We start from the raw sequence: 17,316 nt of genomic DNA on the forward strand, positions 1-17,316 counted from the left end.
GGGATCGGTTCTGGGACCGTTATTGTTTCTTATCTACATAAACGACATAGTTGACAGCGTAGATGACAGGGTTGGGGTTCGGTTGTTTGCAGACGACTGCATAATATACAAAGAAGTAGAAACCCGTAATGATCAGCTAGCTCTCGAAAATAATCTTCAGAATGTCTATGCATGGTGTGAACAGTGGCAAATCAAATGTTATTGAACTTGGATAAATGTACATTACTAAGGGTTACAAATAAAAAAACTGTACTGAACTTTCCCTATACAATTAATGGCACTCAAGTTAAAGAAGCGTCTGAAATTAAGTACCTTGGGGTAACAATTACGAGCAGTTTGAACTGGAATGCACATGTTGCCTATGTTTGTGCTGCTGCGAGACGAGCGTTGTGGTCCCTAAGGCGCAAACTTCCACTGGCACCCTCCAGTGTCAAGCTCAGTGCCTAAAAGACTTTAGTTAGGCCAGTTTTAAAATACGCGTGCGTAGTCTGGGACCCGTGTACACAAAAAGCCATAGACGAATTAGAGAAAGTTCAAAGGCTATAGCTGCGCGATTCATATGCAATAGGCACCGCCGCTTAGACAGCCCATCAGAAATGTTGAAATCACTTGAAATGGAGTCTTTGAGATCGCGCCGGAAAAATTTCAGATTGAAGGTTTTTGTACCTAATGAAGAAAATTACTTTGATTTAGATTCATCACCTTACATAAAGCACGTCACACACCGAAATACACGCTTTAATCATGGAAGTCTTTTAGAGCCATACCAAAGCGCAAACAATATTTTTAAAAATTCGTTTTTCCCAAGGACCATAATAGAATGGAATTGCTTAGAAAAAGACACTGTTGATAGCCCTACCCCTGATGTATTTTTTCGAGATTGCGATGATATATGCTATTTAGTATCAGCGTTGTGTTGAAGAACGCGTGTGTTTGCGTCTCGGCCATCCCTTCCCCTTACTTTCCCCTCCCTTCCCCCCCCCCCCCCCCCCCCCCCACACACACACACACACACTCCTGCCTGGGCCCCAACGGGGCCTGCAGTATTGTGAAATAATAAAAAATAAAATAAGGAAGTGAACCCGAATACGTTTCTGGGGCGCCTTCAAGAGTGTGTAAGGAAGTGGACAACCCACCAGGCGCCTCCAGGGGAAGGTGATAAGAGATGAATATAATTGTCTGCGGTAATCTAGCATTGTTCTCCGCTTCGATTTTGCGGAGAACTGGACGGTTGTCCTGCGCGAGGAAATCCAGTCGTATACCACTGAAAAAAAGAGTCAAGGCTCCATATTCACCTGCGTGGTCACGACGAGAAAAGGAACATGCAGCTGTGCCGCCATAAGTGACGACATGTGCCATCTAGCCACGCCTGACAACGACTTCTACTATGTGGACGCCATGTGCCACCTAGCCACGCCTGACGACGACACCTCCTATGTGGACGCCGCACATACTCCAGAAAAGACCATGCACCACAGCTGCTGTGGGACCGAGGAACGAGACTATCCGCAGTCACGCAGCAGTACCTTCTCCTATCGCCGCCGAGATTCAGGCCATTACAGAAGCCGTTTGCCTACATAGGCACAACACTGACACCATCACAATATGCACATATTGTCAGGGAGCGCTACGAGCTTTCCCACAAAATATGCTCCCAGATCACACTCCCACAACACTCACTAAATACATGCACAAACATCCCACGCTTCAGGTCCTCCTCGAGTGGATCCCGGGTCACCAGGGAATAGAGGGCAATGAACGAGCTCATGTCCTAGCTCGCGACCATTTGACACCGAGGAACCCCACTAGGTGGCCAGAGATTTACTGTCCCAAAGAGGCCAGAGCCGAACACCGGAAACAACGCCGCGCCCGGCTCAAAGAAGCCAAAGTTCCTTCACCATCCAACACACACACTAGAGAGGACGCAGCCCTAATCCGTCAGGCACAGACACTTACGCTACCCAACGACGCCATACAGCACCACATTGAAAACAGGTCGGGCAAACCGGCGTGTCAGGCCGTATAGAGGAGGCTATGGTCAGGTATGCGGCGGTTACCCCAGCGCCTTTCACACTTACAGGGAATGTCCTAGAGTCCTCTCTTCCCCCCACATTCTTACCCGATCTCACATCCCACCTTCCATTTCTTATTCCTGGGAGAGCTGGACCGTTCCACCCAGGAACTCCGCCCGACCCTGTGGCCATTGCTGGTAGCCCACATCAAGCACATCAACCGGACCCAGCACCACAGTCAGGGGCCCAGTCGGGCTCCTTAGGTAGCGACGACTCGGACTAAGAGTTGTTTTAAAATAAAGTATTTCTCTCTCTTTTTCTCTCAGTTTCTCGGCGCATAGTCGGGGTCAAGAACGAAGTGGAAGCTCCTCCCACCTTTTTACACTTTAGCAGAGCGAACGCTGGACAGGAGGCGACCTCCTCTCCACCGTTCGCTCAGCTAAAGTTGGAAGTTGTACGAGTCGCTTCCACTTCGTTCTCGACCTTTCCCTAGTTGCGACGCTACCACCACTACCACTGCGACGGTTGCATTGAGGGGGGGGGAGGGGAGGGGAGGGAGGGGGGACATCTAACTAATAGAGCCACTATTTTGACGTTTTACGAAAGTGACGTCATAGACGTCAACAGGCACATAGCCAGGGGGAGGTCCATGGGGCCCGGCCCCCCCCTCCCCCCGAAATCTTCCATTTTGCTGGGAGCTCCTCTCCCCCCTCCCCCTCATACAGCATTTTGTCATGGGCGCCCCCCCCCCCCCCCCCCCTCCCCCCCCGAAACAAAATCCTGGCTACGTGCCTGGACGTCAAAATAAGGTGTAGAACATTTTGACAGTGGACGTTCTCACGTCGAAATAGTCATTACTTCTTCAGAAAATGGCCGTCACGGACGTCGAAATAACACCTAAAATTATTTTGAGAGTGGACGTCGAAATAGTCGTCGCTGAGAAGGAATGGGGGCCTAGGGGAGCGGGTTGCAAGGAGGGGAGGGAAAGGAGCTTCCTCGGTGGCATTATTTGAGCGGCCAGTGCGTCAGAAGCGCAAGATTGCCGTTAATTGCCGGTGTTCTCCGTCCCCTCGGTGAGAAACACCCGCGCTGTGTGTCGTACGGGGCGGCCGCAACGGCTCGCCGCCAGCCAACTCCGGTCGTCGACAGGAGGCCCGGGAGTTCGGCCCCCACAGCCAACTGGCATTCGTCGCGGGCCTCGCGGCCCTGCTGTACGTCACCGTCTGGGTGAATTGGCGGTGGTGGCGGCGCAGCACCCCGCGAGGAGCGGGCCATTGACCTTGAACGGAGGGGCTCCCGCACTCGCCCTTGCTCCGGCGGGCTCCGGAAGAGTTGGTGCCCGATGTCAGCAGCGGAGCACGTTGACAACAACCGAGGCGGCGGGCGTGCCGCACGAGAATAGAAGAGCTTCGAGCGGGTACTACGAGGGCCCCCGCCGAGACCCGCCGCACAAGCCCTGGGCGTCGGCGCTATATCGGGACCCGAGGAAGAGGAGGAGCAGCACCCGGGCCGAGTTTACCCTTCGCCCGTCTTTTCGATTGACCCTCCGTGACAGCGCCCGAAAGCGTTTGACCGGACGCGTTCTTTCTCCCCAGTTCTACCTTTCCGCCGTCGTCCTTTCGGCGCAAACGCTCGACTCTTGCGCGCTCGACGTCGCTGCGCGGATTGTCTCCGCGGAAGGAAGTGGTTACGAACGTCCCGGATTCCCCGTCCCGTCCTTTCTGCGGGGCGTTGAACTCCTTTTTTGTCGCTGAGTTGCCGCCGTTCATTGCGCGATGCCTGCCTCCACGTTGAATGGGCGCCCGATTAATTCCCCTGAATCGGAGAGGGCAAGGGGGGGTTGGAAAAACTGCTTACTTCCACGGCCTTCTAACTCGGGCAATTTGGGGAAACTCAACTCTCCTCGAGTCGGGGCCTGAGAGCAGTTAATCGTTATCTCATGACGCTTAAGGCGGGGATAAAGAACGTATTCGAAGGTTAGCGCGTGGAGGGTACCTGATCGAAGTGCATGCCGATAGCTTCGTCGAATCTGTTGAACGGTCACGGCGAAGTGTTCCACATGGTAACAGTTCAGGGGGTGGCACTCAGCTGGTCGAACGACGTTGTAAGAGAATGCCGAGTTTTCAACGAAAGACACTTTAGCGAACGGTCGGCCTCCGCGAAGCGGCGTTTACAAGTGCGCCAGATGGGTTATTTTTTTTTTTTTTTTTTTTTTTTATGGGTTTTTGCAGATTATGTGAACGCAGAGCGGGGGCGGGCCGGGGTGGGGGGGGGGGGGGGGGGGGGGGTAATTCGCTCATACGTCGATTCGCTCAAATGACCACTGTTCGCTAAAACGTCATTCGCTCATGTGTTATAGACCCCAGTTTCAGGGAGTGTTTGGAGGGAACATCTGCGGATCAGGAGTCACGCGAAACCATCATTCGACGACATGAGAAGATTCGTCAACATTCTTGTGCTCCGTTTCTTCATTATTGTGTGTATTGTGGCCCCCTGATCCCTTTCTTTGTGCATATTAGGGCTCCCTCATTTGTTAAGCAAATGAGGGATGGTATTTATCAGAAATTGATTCCCCCAAAAAATAAGCAGATTTTTCTTGACCACTATGTAATGAAATTGGTTGTGATTCGGAAACAGACTTGTCAATATAGAATTATGAGCGGCGAACATGAGAACACCAGATTTAGACCTTCAAGTTTTGCCAAACCTTGTGACATATATCGCTATTGGATCCCTTGTGTGCAACTGTGATCCGATGTTTCGACGCACTATACCTTCTTGTCTAAACATGTAGATATTAAAGAGCCCCTAAAAAAAAAAAAAAAATTTTTTTTAAGCGGTCTGGTTGGAACACGCGTGTCAAAAAATATATTTTATGCAAAAAAAAAATTTAGAGCAATATTGACGGCGAGATATTTATTCGAAATTCTGCGCGCGAAGTCCATGACGTCACGGGTCATTCCGGAATGACCACCTCGGTCGTGAAGGCGAAGTCGATCCACCTCTCCTCCAGGCGCCCGAAATGCCGAGAGAAAACAAATATAAAGGAGGTGACTAAAGACTTAATCGCGTCTCGCGACGTCAATATTGCTCTAAAAAGAAAAAAAGAAAAAAGAAAAAAAAATTTCGCGTAAAATTTATTTTTTGTTAGGCGTGTTCCCCCCAGACTATATTTTTTCTTTTCTTTTCATGGGTTCTTTAAGAAGAAAAAAATGGTTCGCGCGAAAGGGTTGCAACTTGCACATAAAAATGACATCATTATTATATTTAAACACTCATTTATTACATTTGCGTGACAAACGCGCTCCCGGGACGTTACGTCGCTGCTGTGCCGCTGCGGCCCTCGCGAGGCTGCTTTCGGCGCACGCTTCGTACGCATCTGCTGTAAACATACAACACACAAGAAGAAAAAAAAATTATTGAACGTAGTTTCTTAGCCCTGATATGTTGTAGAGTCCTCTTAATTATTTAGCCTCTCCAAACCGTCACACCCAACTACGCTATCAGGTTCGAACCCTTCAAAACACTGAGCTCCCTTTATCTTGTATAAGCTACTTATCTCTAAAATGTTTCATGCGAGAAATGTGGCTCCCTTAAAGGCACCCAATGGCCGTGGAAACGTTGTTTCTATAAATGCGAATTCTTGGGAGGATCGAAACCGCTCCGCCCCTGTGAACTTCGATATCACACGCACAAAAATGTGCTTGCGTGTCCTTTGGCGATTTATGTGGGTCATGGTTCATCCCAGGAAGGGAATACCTTCGACTGACAGGATATACCGCCTCGGTAGCGCAGTAGGCAGCGCGTCAGTCTCATAATCTGAAGGTCGTGAGTTCGATCCTCACCCGGGGCAGGCGGTCTATTCTTTTTTATTTTTTAGCGGTATTCGGTGGCCTTTTGTGTGCCCGCATGGACCACGGTAGAGCGGCGCCCTGCCCGTGCGTTTTGGGACGGTGGTGCGACGTCTCTGGTGCCGGAAAGATCACAGGGCCCCACAGACCTCCTAGTAAAGCGTGAGCTGCCTGCGAAACCTTTGAGTAAAATCTGATGGGCCTGTTACGCATATCAGGAAATACTTTTGGGCCTCTCAGAGACCTATTTTCGGTGTTTTCTGTTTTGCCTGAATAGTTTCCAACTATCAGATGCACAAAACCAGGGAACGCAGCGGAGTCTGGAGTGCCGGGTATGGACCTTATGTGCAGGGGAGATTCGCTCTCCACCAAACAGTTATGGTATACGTAACTTGGGAAATACTTTTGCCCCTTCCTGGTTTCTTGCCCCTTTTTTTCTTTTATTATCATTATTCTTATTTATCTTACGAGCAAGCTCGGCTCCCCGTTCGGAGCGAAGACGAGATGCTTGGCGTTTCTTATCCGTTCCCCTGTTTACAATCGAGGCACGTGGCGTCGGGATGATTCGAGTATGCGTGCGAACTGCTCGGGGTGATGCAAACACGGTGCGTGAGCCGACTTACGGAACAAAACAAAACGACCCTAGGGTGATAGCGCCACCTACGAGGTAAATTAATAACCAAAACGTGCGAGTGCATTCAGCAGCGTCGTTCTAATCCCCTCGTCGCATCTCTGATTGCCGGACGCTCGCTGGAGTTCATTTTGCTCGGAATCGTTATTTGTTTTTTTTGAAACGCGGGAAATAGCGACGGGGATATCATGTACCTCGAAAAACAGTCACGTGATGCTCCGACCGTCGGCTTTACCAGACGTCCTCCACCGTCGGAACAACGAATGCTAAGGCATGCGGTAGTGTTGAGCATGCGCTAATATGTCAAGCATGTTTTTTTCTTTCTTTTTTTATAAAAAATCTATTTTTTTTTTCTTCAACAACAATATAGTCACATCACATTCGTGGGCATATCCGAACGAAATCGCGGTCAGATTATTAAAGGCGATAATAAACAATCGTTAAATAGTCAGTTCCTCGTAGTTTTACTTTTCTTTCTCTCTCCCTTTCAAAAATGACCAAACCACTTTTCTTCCATTGTTGTTCGTGAAGACTTATTGCACGATATACCGGTTTTCTGAATCTTGATTTTAAAACGTACTTGGGAACAAGAGATTACATTTTGGCTTTACATACCAAAATGCCGCCGTGCTCACTGTCTGGCTGTTTCCATTATATCTCGGAAATGCATGCTCCACGCCAAGGCAAAGCAAAACGATCGAAAACGTTTTTTTTTTTTTTTTTTTTTTTTTTTTTTTTAATATTTATTTACCGTATTTACTCGAGTATTAGCTTCACTGTTTATAAAGAAAACCTGGGGAATTCCGCGGAACGCGCGGATTGCCAATCACCGCGATGGACAGCATGATTCCAGCGGTTTAAAGGACAGAGATAACGTCTTAGCGCGAAGATACCATCTGCGAAGAATGCATTTGTATAGAGAATCGTGTTCTCGACCTAGTTATTCGCTGTATTATTTATGCGCAACGCGATGATTGGCTGTATTTGTGTTCTGAGGGAAAGTAGACGGAAGGGCCTTGTTCATAAATAGTGCGGCTATTACTCGAGGAAAATCCGGACTTTTTCCAGATTTCGTCTCTCAACAATACAGCGAAGCTAACCGGCCGTATTGAGCTTCAGCGGTCACGTGATTCGACAGCGGAGCATCGCATGATAAACAATTCGCAACTTCCTCAAAAACGAGCCGGGAATACGACCGGAGGTCAGCAATACTTGAATCGCTTCGCGCCGGAAAGTCGCCTAAGCAGTCCAATGTGGCTACAAGAAGACACACGTTTACAGCATTGCCATGCCAAGACGTCCAGATAATCTGTCAGCCAGGAAGACGTTACGGCAGACCGAGCAATGCACAGAAAACGGTCGATGTTCATGTTATATTTGCCTCGAACCGCATATACGTTCCACGTTGGTCGTTCTGTGTCATCTTCTTCATTTTCCTCCTTCTCAGAAGTCGTAACCCCACCGTGACTACATACTGTGGTGGAAGGCATCGTCGACTTCTCGGTGGTCTCGCGGCCAAAAAAAAAAAAAAAGGGCTTAAGACGCGCGTAATGGTCAGCGGTCTGACCTCGTTAACCGATCCCGAGAAACGGTGTTAACTTCGCCGGTTACCAGTGGGACACCGTGTACAAAGCCGGTGCTGTTGCTGCGGTAGTTAGGGCGGTGCCGTTAGCGGCAAAGGGACGAGCGTGTTCAGGTTTAGAGGCTCATCATCGCACCTTCACGTAGATTCCGAGAATAGGGAGTTTTCGTAGATCGTTTTCGCCGTCCCGCAAGGCCCTCCGCAACCCGCTACGATAGCGGGAACTCCACAGTCAAGGCTATCGGCGCGCAGGCGCAGTAGCGACTTCTTCGTTGCGGAACGCTTAGCGGAGGGGGCAGCGCGGTCTACGAAAACTCCCTAATGCCTCGTCGGTAAGTTTACGGGAGCCGTGTCCGCCGCCCTCTGCGGATTGGCGGCGACAGCCCCCGCTTTGGCGACCGCATCGTTAGGGTGGCGCCCCGCTGTGCGCGCGACAGTGTACAGGCACGCGAAGTGCTGGATTGTTGTTCAGCCTCGCTGGCCTCGGCCCTCGCGACGTCCCGGCGCCATTGCCCTTTCGGTGCGGTGGCATTGCGACTCCTCTGGGTATCCGCACCCAGCCAAGGTGCTAGACTCAATTTCACCTTACGTTAGACAGCAGAGGACGCTACAAGCCAGCCACCGTAGCCCTCTGCTGCAGCCATCTGGTGCTGGATTGGTTGTTGGGTTGGCTCTTACACTGCGTGCAATCGATGGCCGACGAATGCTTTCAACTTGTGCTGCTCTGCGAGAGCAGACACTGTTGTACTGTCGTAAAAATGAAAACGTGAGCGCGTGATGAGGCGTGGCCCGTGGGCCAGCCAGAGCGAGGATCATCCTAGCGTGCTTTTCAAGGCTGTTCCAACGAATTCAATCCCGTCTGAAATCTTAACGGCAGAACTTTCCGCTCGGTTAGAAAACGCAAATATGCGCTGCAGGTGCCTCTGTTTTCCGCGACGTCGGAAGACATTATTACGTTGGGACGACTGGACCTGGCGGGGGAAGTTGTCGCAGCGCACACACCCGTCGTCCTCCAGGCTTACGCAAGCTTACGGCGCGTCTGCCCAAGGTTGCGTCGTCTGCGACTGCAGGGAGAGAAGCGATCGCTGCGAACAGCGGAAAACAACGTTACGACTACGGCGCGCGGTGCCGAAGCGGGGCCGAAGTGTACCCGGGACGGAAGGCATAAATAACGCGCGCGGCGATCTCGGAGGAGCGGGCTGAGGAGCGAGCTCTTCTAACAGTTGAGCTCCGATCGACCGGCTCTTCCCTGCCAGCGGGCGTTTTCCATCCGAATTGGCTGCCGCGGCGCGCGCAAGCGAAACTGCCAGTAAAAGTGCAAAAGGGCAACGGGCCACCAGAAAGATAAATAAGGCGGGAGGCATTTCCGGTCCGCCATCTCGCTGCTGGCGTCCTGCCATCGAGCGGGAGGAGGCGCGCTCATTCCGAAGAGCCTTCTTCGCCGTACGCCCGCTCCTCGGCCTTGTTCCGCCGAAGACGACTTTCACTCAGGGGCTCGAGAAGAAGGCATGTCGAGATCGAGAGTCGCTCTCTTGGAGCGCGCCTCGCGAATTTAAGACGTGAATCTCTCCGCGCGCGTGGATGTTTTGAAGGGGAGACTAACGTTACTTGGGGAGACGTCGTCGAGCACGAAGTCGACTCGGTAAAGAAGTGGCTCGCCTCGTTGGCGTGTCCGTTCGGTCGGGGCGGTGTAACCCAGATTCGCGAGTCGTACTCGTGACAGCACGCCCGTGAGCCGTGGCACGACGCCACCAACGCGGCGGGGGGGCGGTCGGTCGGTGGGCGCTCGGACCGGCCTCCCCACAAGGTGCTGGAAAGACGGCAACGGGCACGCAGCGAGAGCGCGAGAGGAGTACGCGCGCCACCTCGAGCGTGTGAGGCTCTTGGCGAGCAATCGCAGCATACAGCAACAACCGAACGTCGTCGCCGCAGCAGCACGCGAGGGCAAGTCGAACATTCTCGGAGCGATGCCACCGACGGCGATCCATCATTATGCTGCTGGCGAATTTGGTTTTGACGTTTTGGGGCTCCATGTTCTTCGACGAGAATCGGGTGCCAGGGGGTGGAGAGGGGCTGCGTTTGAGGAGGCGGGAGGGAGGAAGGGGAATGTAGCCGCCTTTGTGTTTTGTTCGTATTAAATTTGTTTCGGCGGATTTTGTTCGGGAAATTGAAAGGAACGCTCCATCACTGCTGCTGCGCCGTGCGTGTCGGCCCCTTCTTCGAGGCTTTAAAAGATCTTTTGGCTCTGCGAGTGCGCGTATTTTTGGACCATTGTTTCCGTTACTTAGACAACTGCCCTGGATGTACCGGCGCGGAGGCAATAAAACGAGACGGAAAATGTCGTTCAATTCAGTTTTCCCTTTATTGTGTTCTTCCGTTCCTGAACGAGTCGTTGGAGCGTTTTTATGTTGCAGGTGGGCTCCCATGAAAGCCGCTGAAAGATGAGAATGCTCCCGAAGACTTCGCGTTTTACGGCCATTTCTTACGACGCGCCCTCCTCTCCTTCGTCTCTGTCTTTCTCTCCCCCTTTTCTCTCTCTATTTAGTTATACAAGCGAGATTTGGTAAGCACTATTCATGCAGCGCACAAACCAATGGACTGATTTGAGTCTCGCCGAAGTTCTCCGCCAGGGGGACACAGCGTATACGAAAACAGGACGACGAAGTGGAGAGTTGAATTGGAAGTTTGAAATTTCATGAAATCGCAAGGAACGGAACCTTCAAAAAGAAGGCCTCCTCAACGGCGAAAACCGTGCTTCTCCAACGTTCTAGATGATTATTCGCAAGACAAACACCAACGCCGTCCTACTAATCCCTAATAAGTGGTCGTCGGCCTCATATTAGGAAAAAAAAAAAAAAAAAAAAGTAAAATGAAAATGCACATTTCGGGCGATTAAAGTGCCTCCAGAATGTTAAAAAAAAAAAATGTAAACGTTGTTTTGTGTCGTTTAGGCTCATGAGAAAGCTTAATATTTATAAAAAAAAAATTGTATTCACGAGCGGTTTTTTTTTCCTCGCTCAAAATTATTTGAATGACTCAGAAAACACCAGAAACAAAACGTTTTCGCGCTCTATCAATTGAATTATTGTAATTTAATTGCATTGTCAAGTATTTGCAATCATAATTAAGCACTGCGGTGTACCTGCCTCATTCCACCTTCCGCCAGCACGTGGAGGACTAGTTGGAGAGCGTGGAGAATGCTAAAAAAACTAGAACTTTCTAGTTTTTTAGACAGGACTCTATGGCTAAAAAACTAGAAACTTCTAAGGTTGCAAGATTTTTTTTTTTTTTCGGTTTGTGGATGTTTATCTTGTATTATTTTATAGTCACGAGGAAAACTTCGGAGCCGAGGTTTTGTACGTTTTGACTACTTTTAGTGACAGCTTCGAACCACTCATTTTGACGCACGAGCTGCCCGTAAAATAGATCCATTAGGTTTTTAGACCTCCGTCTTCACTTCCTCGATACTCACGCGTGTTGGGTACATGAACCAAGAAGCAACAAACCACTTTTGCAGTTTTCACCGGCGCACTCTAAACTAGTAATGAGGGATAGTTAACCTGTGTTTCCAGAATGCACTGGACAAGTCTCGCTCACACCAGGTTGATATAAGTTTTACAAACAATCTTCTAGACTCCGAACTGCTGGCTATCCGTCGTACCTACTAACTACAGTGGCTGAGACCTTACTAATAGAAAAGGCGTAGTGACTCCACTTTGGAGGCTATAGACAAGTGAACAAAAATGTCCCTGTTCTACCGTACCTGCACGGTATCTCACATGACCAAAAGAAAGTGGGATGTCGCGTGGGAGCTGAGGTGGTGTTCTCAGCACCGAATAAGCTTGCCGGGCTCTCTAGAAGAGTTAATTCGGATGTTAAAAATAAGATCGGGTGCACTAAAAAAACACCAAAATCAATTCGTGGCTTGCGTGCAGGGGGTGGTGTATTCCATCCCATTATCTTGCTGCCGTCGTGTGGTCGGTCAAACAGGAAGATGCGTCAACGATCGGATCAAAGAACAGTGATATAACGTGTTTTTTTTTAATTATAATGCAATTAAATGCAAAGGGGAAAGCGAGCTGGACAATAATGATGAAAATAATCCCTGGAGAAGGGGGAACAAGAGGGACAAGGTGTTTTTTTTTTTTTTTTTTACTTTGTGTTGGGTCATCTCGGGGTGCACTGCAGAGATTGCGGTTGCATCCCAGTCTTCGACAAATGCCAAGTGTTTTTATTAAAAATAAAGACAGAGTCAGGCGTGAAATTAAAAAAAGCTCGTGACGTCGCAGGACTGGGACCTGTGTTAGCGCCCCGTCGCTCGTGCTTTCCGACAAAGAGCGGCAGTGGAGAGAGGAGGGCAAACCGGACGGCGTTATATAGAACACGTGATACGCAATTTTTTATGTGTTTTTCCTAGCTTTATTTGGTGTGGCATGTTGTAACCTAAATAAGTCTTCAGTTAAGAGTCAGCGCCGTGTCCTGTCGGTTACCTTTTTTACTTTGTCCTCGTCTTGGCGCTGTTTTGTTTTTAATCGAGTCTTATACCTTCCCGGTATGTTGGTTTTGTTTCTTTGATTGGGACACAAAGGCCGCGGGAGAAAGGGCACAAAGTCGATACACTCTGCCTGACGAGGCCCAGATGTGGATACCCTTTCCTTGATCTGATCTGCTGCGCCAGAATCCGGCACAGAAAAGACCAGATGAGCGAAATCACTCGAGCTCATATAATCGAATGAATCGTAAAGGTCGGAGTTGGACCTCGCAAAATATCATTAAAAAAAAGCGCTCTCTCGACTCGTTAGCCCTGTTGCAGTGTTGGCGCTAACGCGTTACAAGTAACGGCGTTACCGGTAGTGCGTTTCTCTTTTTTCGATAACGTAGTAACGTACTCGTTACCTTTTGAAAAAAAAAAAAAAAGAACTAACGATTAACGTGCTTACGTTACTTATTTCAAGTAACGGGTGGCATATAGTTACGTTAATCGTTACACCTTCTTCCAAAGACCTAAGATAAGTTACACTTCAATTTTTTCTTGTTTGTTCAGTTCGTTTCACACAGACGCAGCCGACGCTACGAGATGATGGAACCAATCGGAGAGCGTCAAAAGGGCACCACCATGGTGTTCCCCGTGTTTCTGTTCGTGTTCTATCATCGCTGAACCTATCATAAACAGAAAAGGCCCAGCGACTTGCGCTTTTGACGATGATTGATTGGTCCCATTAGCTCGTAGCATCGGCTACGTCCGGACTAAAACGGCCCCTAAAAAAACAAAAATGTTTTTTTTTTTTTTTTATCAGTTTGGTTGAGACACTCGTGTCAAAAAATAAAATCCCAGCGACATTTTTTTTTTCTACAGCAATATTGATGGGGAGAGATTTATTTGAAATGGCTGCGCGCGAAGTCCATGACGTCACTGGTCATACCGGAATGACCATCGCGGTCGTGAAGTCGACGCCGCTTCACCTCTCCTCCAGGCGCCCGAAATGCCGAGAGAGAAAACAAGTGGCTCATTTTTTTAATGTTACCAAATATATTGCAATATTATTATTCGCTTTTTTCATCAACGTATTCAGTTTGTTTCTATATGTCTTAAACTTTACTAAATCACGATTGTCTTTAGAATTTATAAATTTATGATATAAACTCGTGGTTTCTTTGCTCTCTTGCTAGGCTTTATGTACTTATAAGGAAAGCAATTGTTATAAATGTCTCGGAAAGTTTCCGAAAATGTTTCAAATGCTTCATCAGGTGAATCATTGGCATAAACAGGGTCCCAAGCCATACGAATTCTAAATCCTTCTTATTTGTGTTTGCGAGCTGCGAAGTGCGTGTTAACAAGAAGAAAGATGGGTAAATGATCACTAATGCTGCAGATAATTAAACCTGATGCATAAATATCTTCCTTGTTGCAGTTTATAATAAAGTAATCAAGTAAGGTACAGTCAATTTCTGTTATTCTCGTTGCATCCGTAGTAACACATTCAAAACCATTTGATTCGACTACAGAAAATAGTTCATCGTGCATAGTTGATGTTTTTAAGGGTCAATATTAAAATCAGCTCCCAAGAAAATGGCATACTTATTGTCACTAACATAACTGAATAGTTTATCAAGTACAGAAAGTAGGATGTTAACATTTCCAGAGGGAGGTCAATATAGCACACTGAATGAAAACAGAGTTATCAGAGACTGCTGACCATAATTCAAAAGAGTCATTCAGTTCTCTAAAATCTGGATTAATGCAACAATTTAAAGATGATTCCACAAGCATTGAAACACCTCCCCCTCTTCTAGCATTTCGTCGTATAGAAAAATGTTTGTAATTAGGCAAGACAAATTCATTTGAATGAATTTGCGAAGCGGAACTCAACAATTCCTATTTGAACGCACTCGCTTTTTCTTTTCTTTTTTTTTTTTCTTTATAACTGCATGAATGGATATATCACGCCGGCAAGAGCCATGCGGTAACAGCAGCACCAAGGCCGATAGCCCCTGTCACCGTCTCCGCCACCGTTCCGCTCCTCTAATTCTTCGCTCGTCCGCGAAAGGGCGAGCGGCGGGCTGGAAATGCGAACGCATGTCGAGTATAGGGTACTCCGACGACACCGGTGCAATCTTCAGTTTTCCGAAACCTCGGGTCCTGGAGCAACACCGTGTTACACGCTTCTGTCCAACACGTAGCTGAAAAAAAAAAAAAAAAAAAAAGAGCCGTCGTCGGCATCATTACTTGCCCCTATGCAAAGCGCGCGTGTAAAGGTAGGTCGTTTTTTTATCTCGTACAACGTCCAACAGATCCAGCTGCCGTCGTGTCTTGGGTCCGTCCCTTGTGCGCCTGCGTCGTCGATAAGCACCCCCCGGGCGGGCGTCCTTGCCCCGCACACCTTGAACGCACGGCGCCGTCGCACGCGTCGGGGCCGAAACCGCGTGTTCCCATGAACCTCACGGACGTCTCGCAGTCCGCGCTGCTGGCCCACCGGCTCAAGTGTCGGCGCGCCGCGGCCAACCAGCCTCTGGTAAGCACTCGGCCGTCATCCAGACCCCCGCTGGAACCTTCCCGAGCGGCGTGCGAACCTCCACCCATGCCGCGGTATACGTGCCTGCGTTTGCCTCAGAGGCAAACGCGGACACGACGTATAGCACTTGGTGGTGGGAGTTTTTGATCGGCTATAAAAGTGCTGGACGCAGGGCGATATCGTTATCGTGACAAAAGCTCGTTTAAATAAATGTCCACCCACCGAAAATGTCGGCACCGCGGCAACAAATCTCGCTGAGTGTTCTTTATCGCCCCCGCGCTCGGAGTATCGCGAGCGAGTCCGTCGTTCGTGAAAGGGATTACGGAGACCAAATATATACGAGTATCGTTCGCGCGTCGTCATTTCGCGCCGTGGTTGCTTTCGGGGAGCGCGGTGCACACACTGCACTTGGCGATGGTTGCTGACCATTCGAAGAATGCCCGATTTGAGATGCTTCCCTGTCTTCGTATAAAATGCAAAAAAAAAAAAAAAAAAAAAAAAAAAAAACAAGGACAAAAACGCAACCACAAGTGGATGTTGTGTCAGCTTTATCGTTACTGTTTTTAATTAGCGATGTGCTCCAACTAAGAAGCTTATAAATGATTAATTGGTGATTTTTCGACGATTACTTAATCGGTTCATCGGCCCATTAGGACGGGTAATATATGTTACATTACAAACTTATGAATATAACGATGTATATTTGGTAAATAAGATTGCTGGGATTCGTATGGTCTATATAAATCCGACATAAAATTGCCTCAAGCTCATCTACAAAGCTCTCTGCTAGCCATGATTGGTGCTTTCTTCCCCTCCACTTGCGTCCTCTCCAGGTCAAAATGAATTCTTTAGAACTCATTTTGACCTGGCGTGTGATTTCCTATTTACTGTAACAACTGCCATTTACTGCAGGAACTGTTATTTACTATAATCCCGAGCAACAATCAGTGTAATACACTTTACGGATTTGCTCGGGTTTGTGTAAATGAACAGTATACATTCAGGCATAAGTTAATTACTGTTGGAAATTCGCTCGTGTTTTATTCTACCAACTGCGTAAACAAAGCAATGTATTTGCGTTTAACAGATCATAGGCCAGATGCAGCGAGTTTCTCTGTTCGGGAACAATGAGTCCTGGCGAGCTTGAGAACACCCTTTCACACGGCGCGGTATAGTGCTGAGAAACACAGCATGCATCTGCTTATAGGTATACGCTGAAGCGAGGAACACGGCGTCCCGAAGGAGCATAAGTCTCGCCCGTTATTAAAACTTTGATGTCGGGTTTAACAGGGGCGAAGATGATTCCCGTAACAGCCCCATTAATCGGTTGATGAGTACGTCGACGAATAATGCATGAATACACTATTCGGGTGGTCACAAGCGATTAATTTCACAACCCTATATCGAGACCCCAGAAATGCATTTGGTGGCTTGACCAATGAGAATTGGCTCGTATCACGTCAAGCTCTTTCAGACGACTACCACTTTGAGATAACCCTCGCTCATACCACCTCGAAGGCCCGCTGCTGGAATTCAGGATATAGGTCTACCCTTACTATTGTGCTCGACTTTTTTTTTTTTGAACGTGTCAGAGGTAGGGCGCAAGAACTATATGGGCCAAATGGTATCTGAGCGTGTGGGTTTATGTGAGCTTCATAACTGCTTTTATTTACATCTTCATCGAAAACGGAGTAGCCGGCCATGCTTGCCGCCGGTGTGGCTGTTTTTTTGTTTTTCGAACATATTCGATGAAGAGAAGGTCCGTTGTGTTGCTTTATACCCTACATTTGTTTTCGTTGTTACAAAAAGTAAGTTTGAATGGTAGATCCACACGCTGTTATGACGTCACGCGGCTGCGGTGGCGCTGCTGTCGCCATGGCGCATGCGCAGACAGCTTACTTCACGCGCTCTTTTCTGCTCACGCGCAACGCCCATGGCCTGGTGCGGGGCAAACGCGGCCTTTTTTTGTAAACATGGAGTGCTTTGGCTTGCACGCATATACTGTATGTATATGCTGTCGACGGATCACTCTGCACCTACCTGCTCGCGAAAGGAGAGACGCAGAAAGAGTGGAGTGAGAGGAAGACGGGCGGACATCGGAGTTCGGACTCCGGAAAAGTTCCCAGAGGGCAGGCGCAGGGCTGCTAAGAGACGCTGCGCCGGTGGCTTTGTGTGATGGTCTTCTGCTTGTGAGAATAAAAAAAATTTAAGAAAAGCTAACAACTTG

General features: G+C 48.6%; 1 protein-coding gene and 1 non-coding gene across 3 annotated transcripts in view; both read left to right on the forward strand.

Annotated features, from left to right (window-relative positions):
* The first annotated feature begins 5,792 nt into the window (after positions 1-5,792).
* On the forward strand, positions 5,793-5,865 carry Trnam-cau. The gene has a single exon. It is a non-coding gene; the product is annotated as a tRNA-Met (tRNA).
* Positions 5,866-14,846: 8,981 nt separating this feature from the next.
* The window catches only part of LOC8053273 (breast cancer anti-estrogen resistance protein 1), a 52,434-nt gene continuing 49,964 nt past the window's right edge, over positions 14,847-17,316 (forward strand). The window contains exon 1 of one of the 2 annotated variants that reach the window (XM_040207735.2): positions 14,847-15,089. In XM_040207735.2, the coding sequence (XP_040063669.1) occupies positions 15,009-15,089 (81 nt within the window). In that variant the 5' untranslated portion in view covers positions 14,847-15,008. The remainder of the gene's footprint in view (positions 15,090-17,316) is intronic. The other variant, XM_040207734.3, reaches the window with a different exon arrangement.

This window comes from Ixodes scapularis, unplaced genomic scaffold (genome assembly GCF_016920785.2).
Source record: "Ixodes scapularis isolate PalLabHiFi unplaced genomic scaffold, ASM1692078v2 PGA_scaffold9__187_contigs__length_104089568, whole genome shotgun sequence".
NCBI lineage: Eukaryota > Metazoa > Arthropoda > Arachnida > Ixodida > Ixodidae > Ixodes > Ixodes scapularis.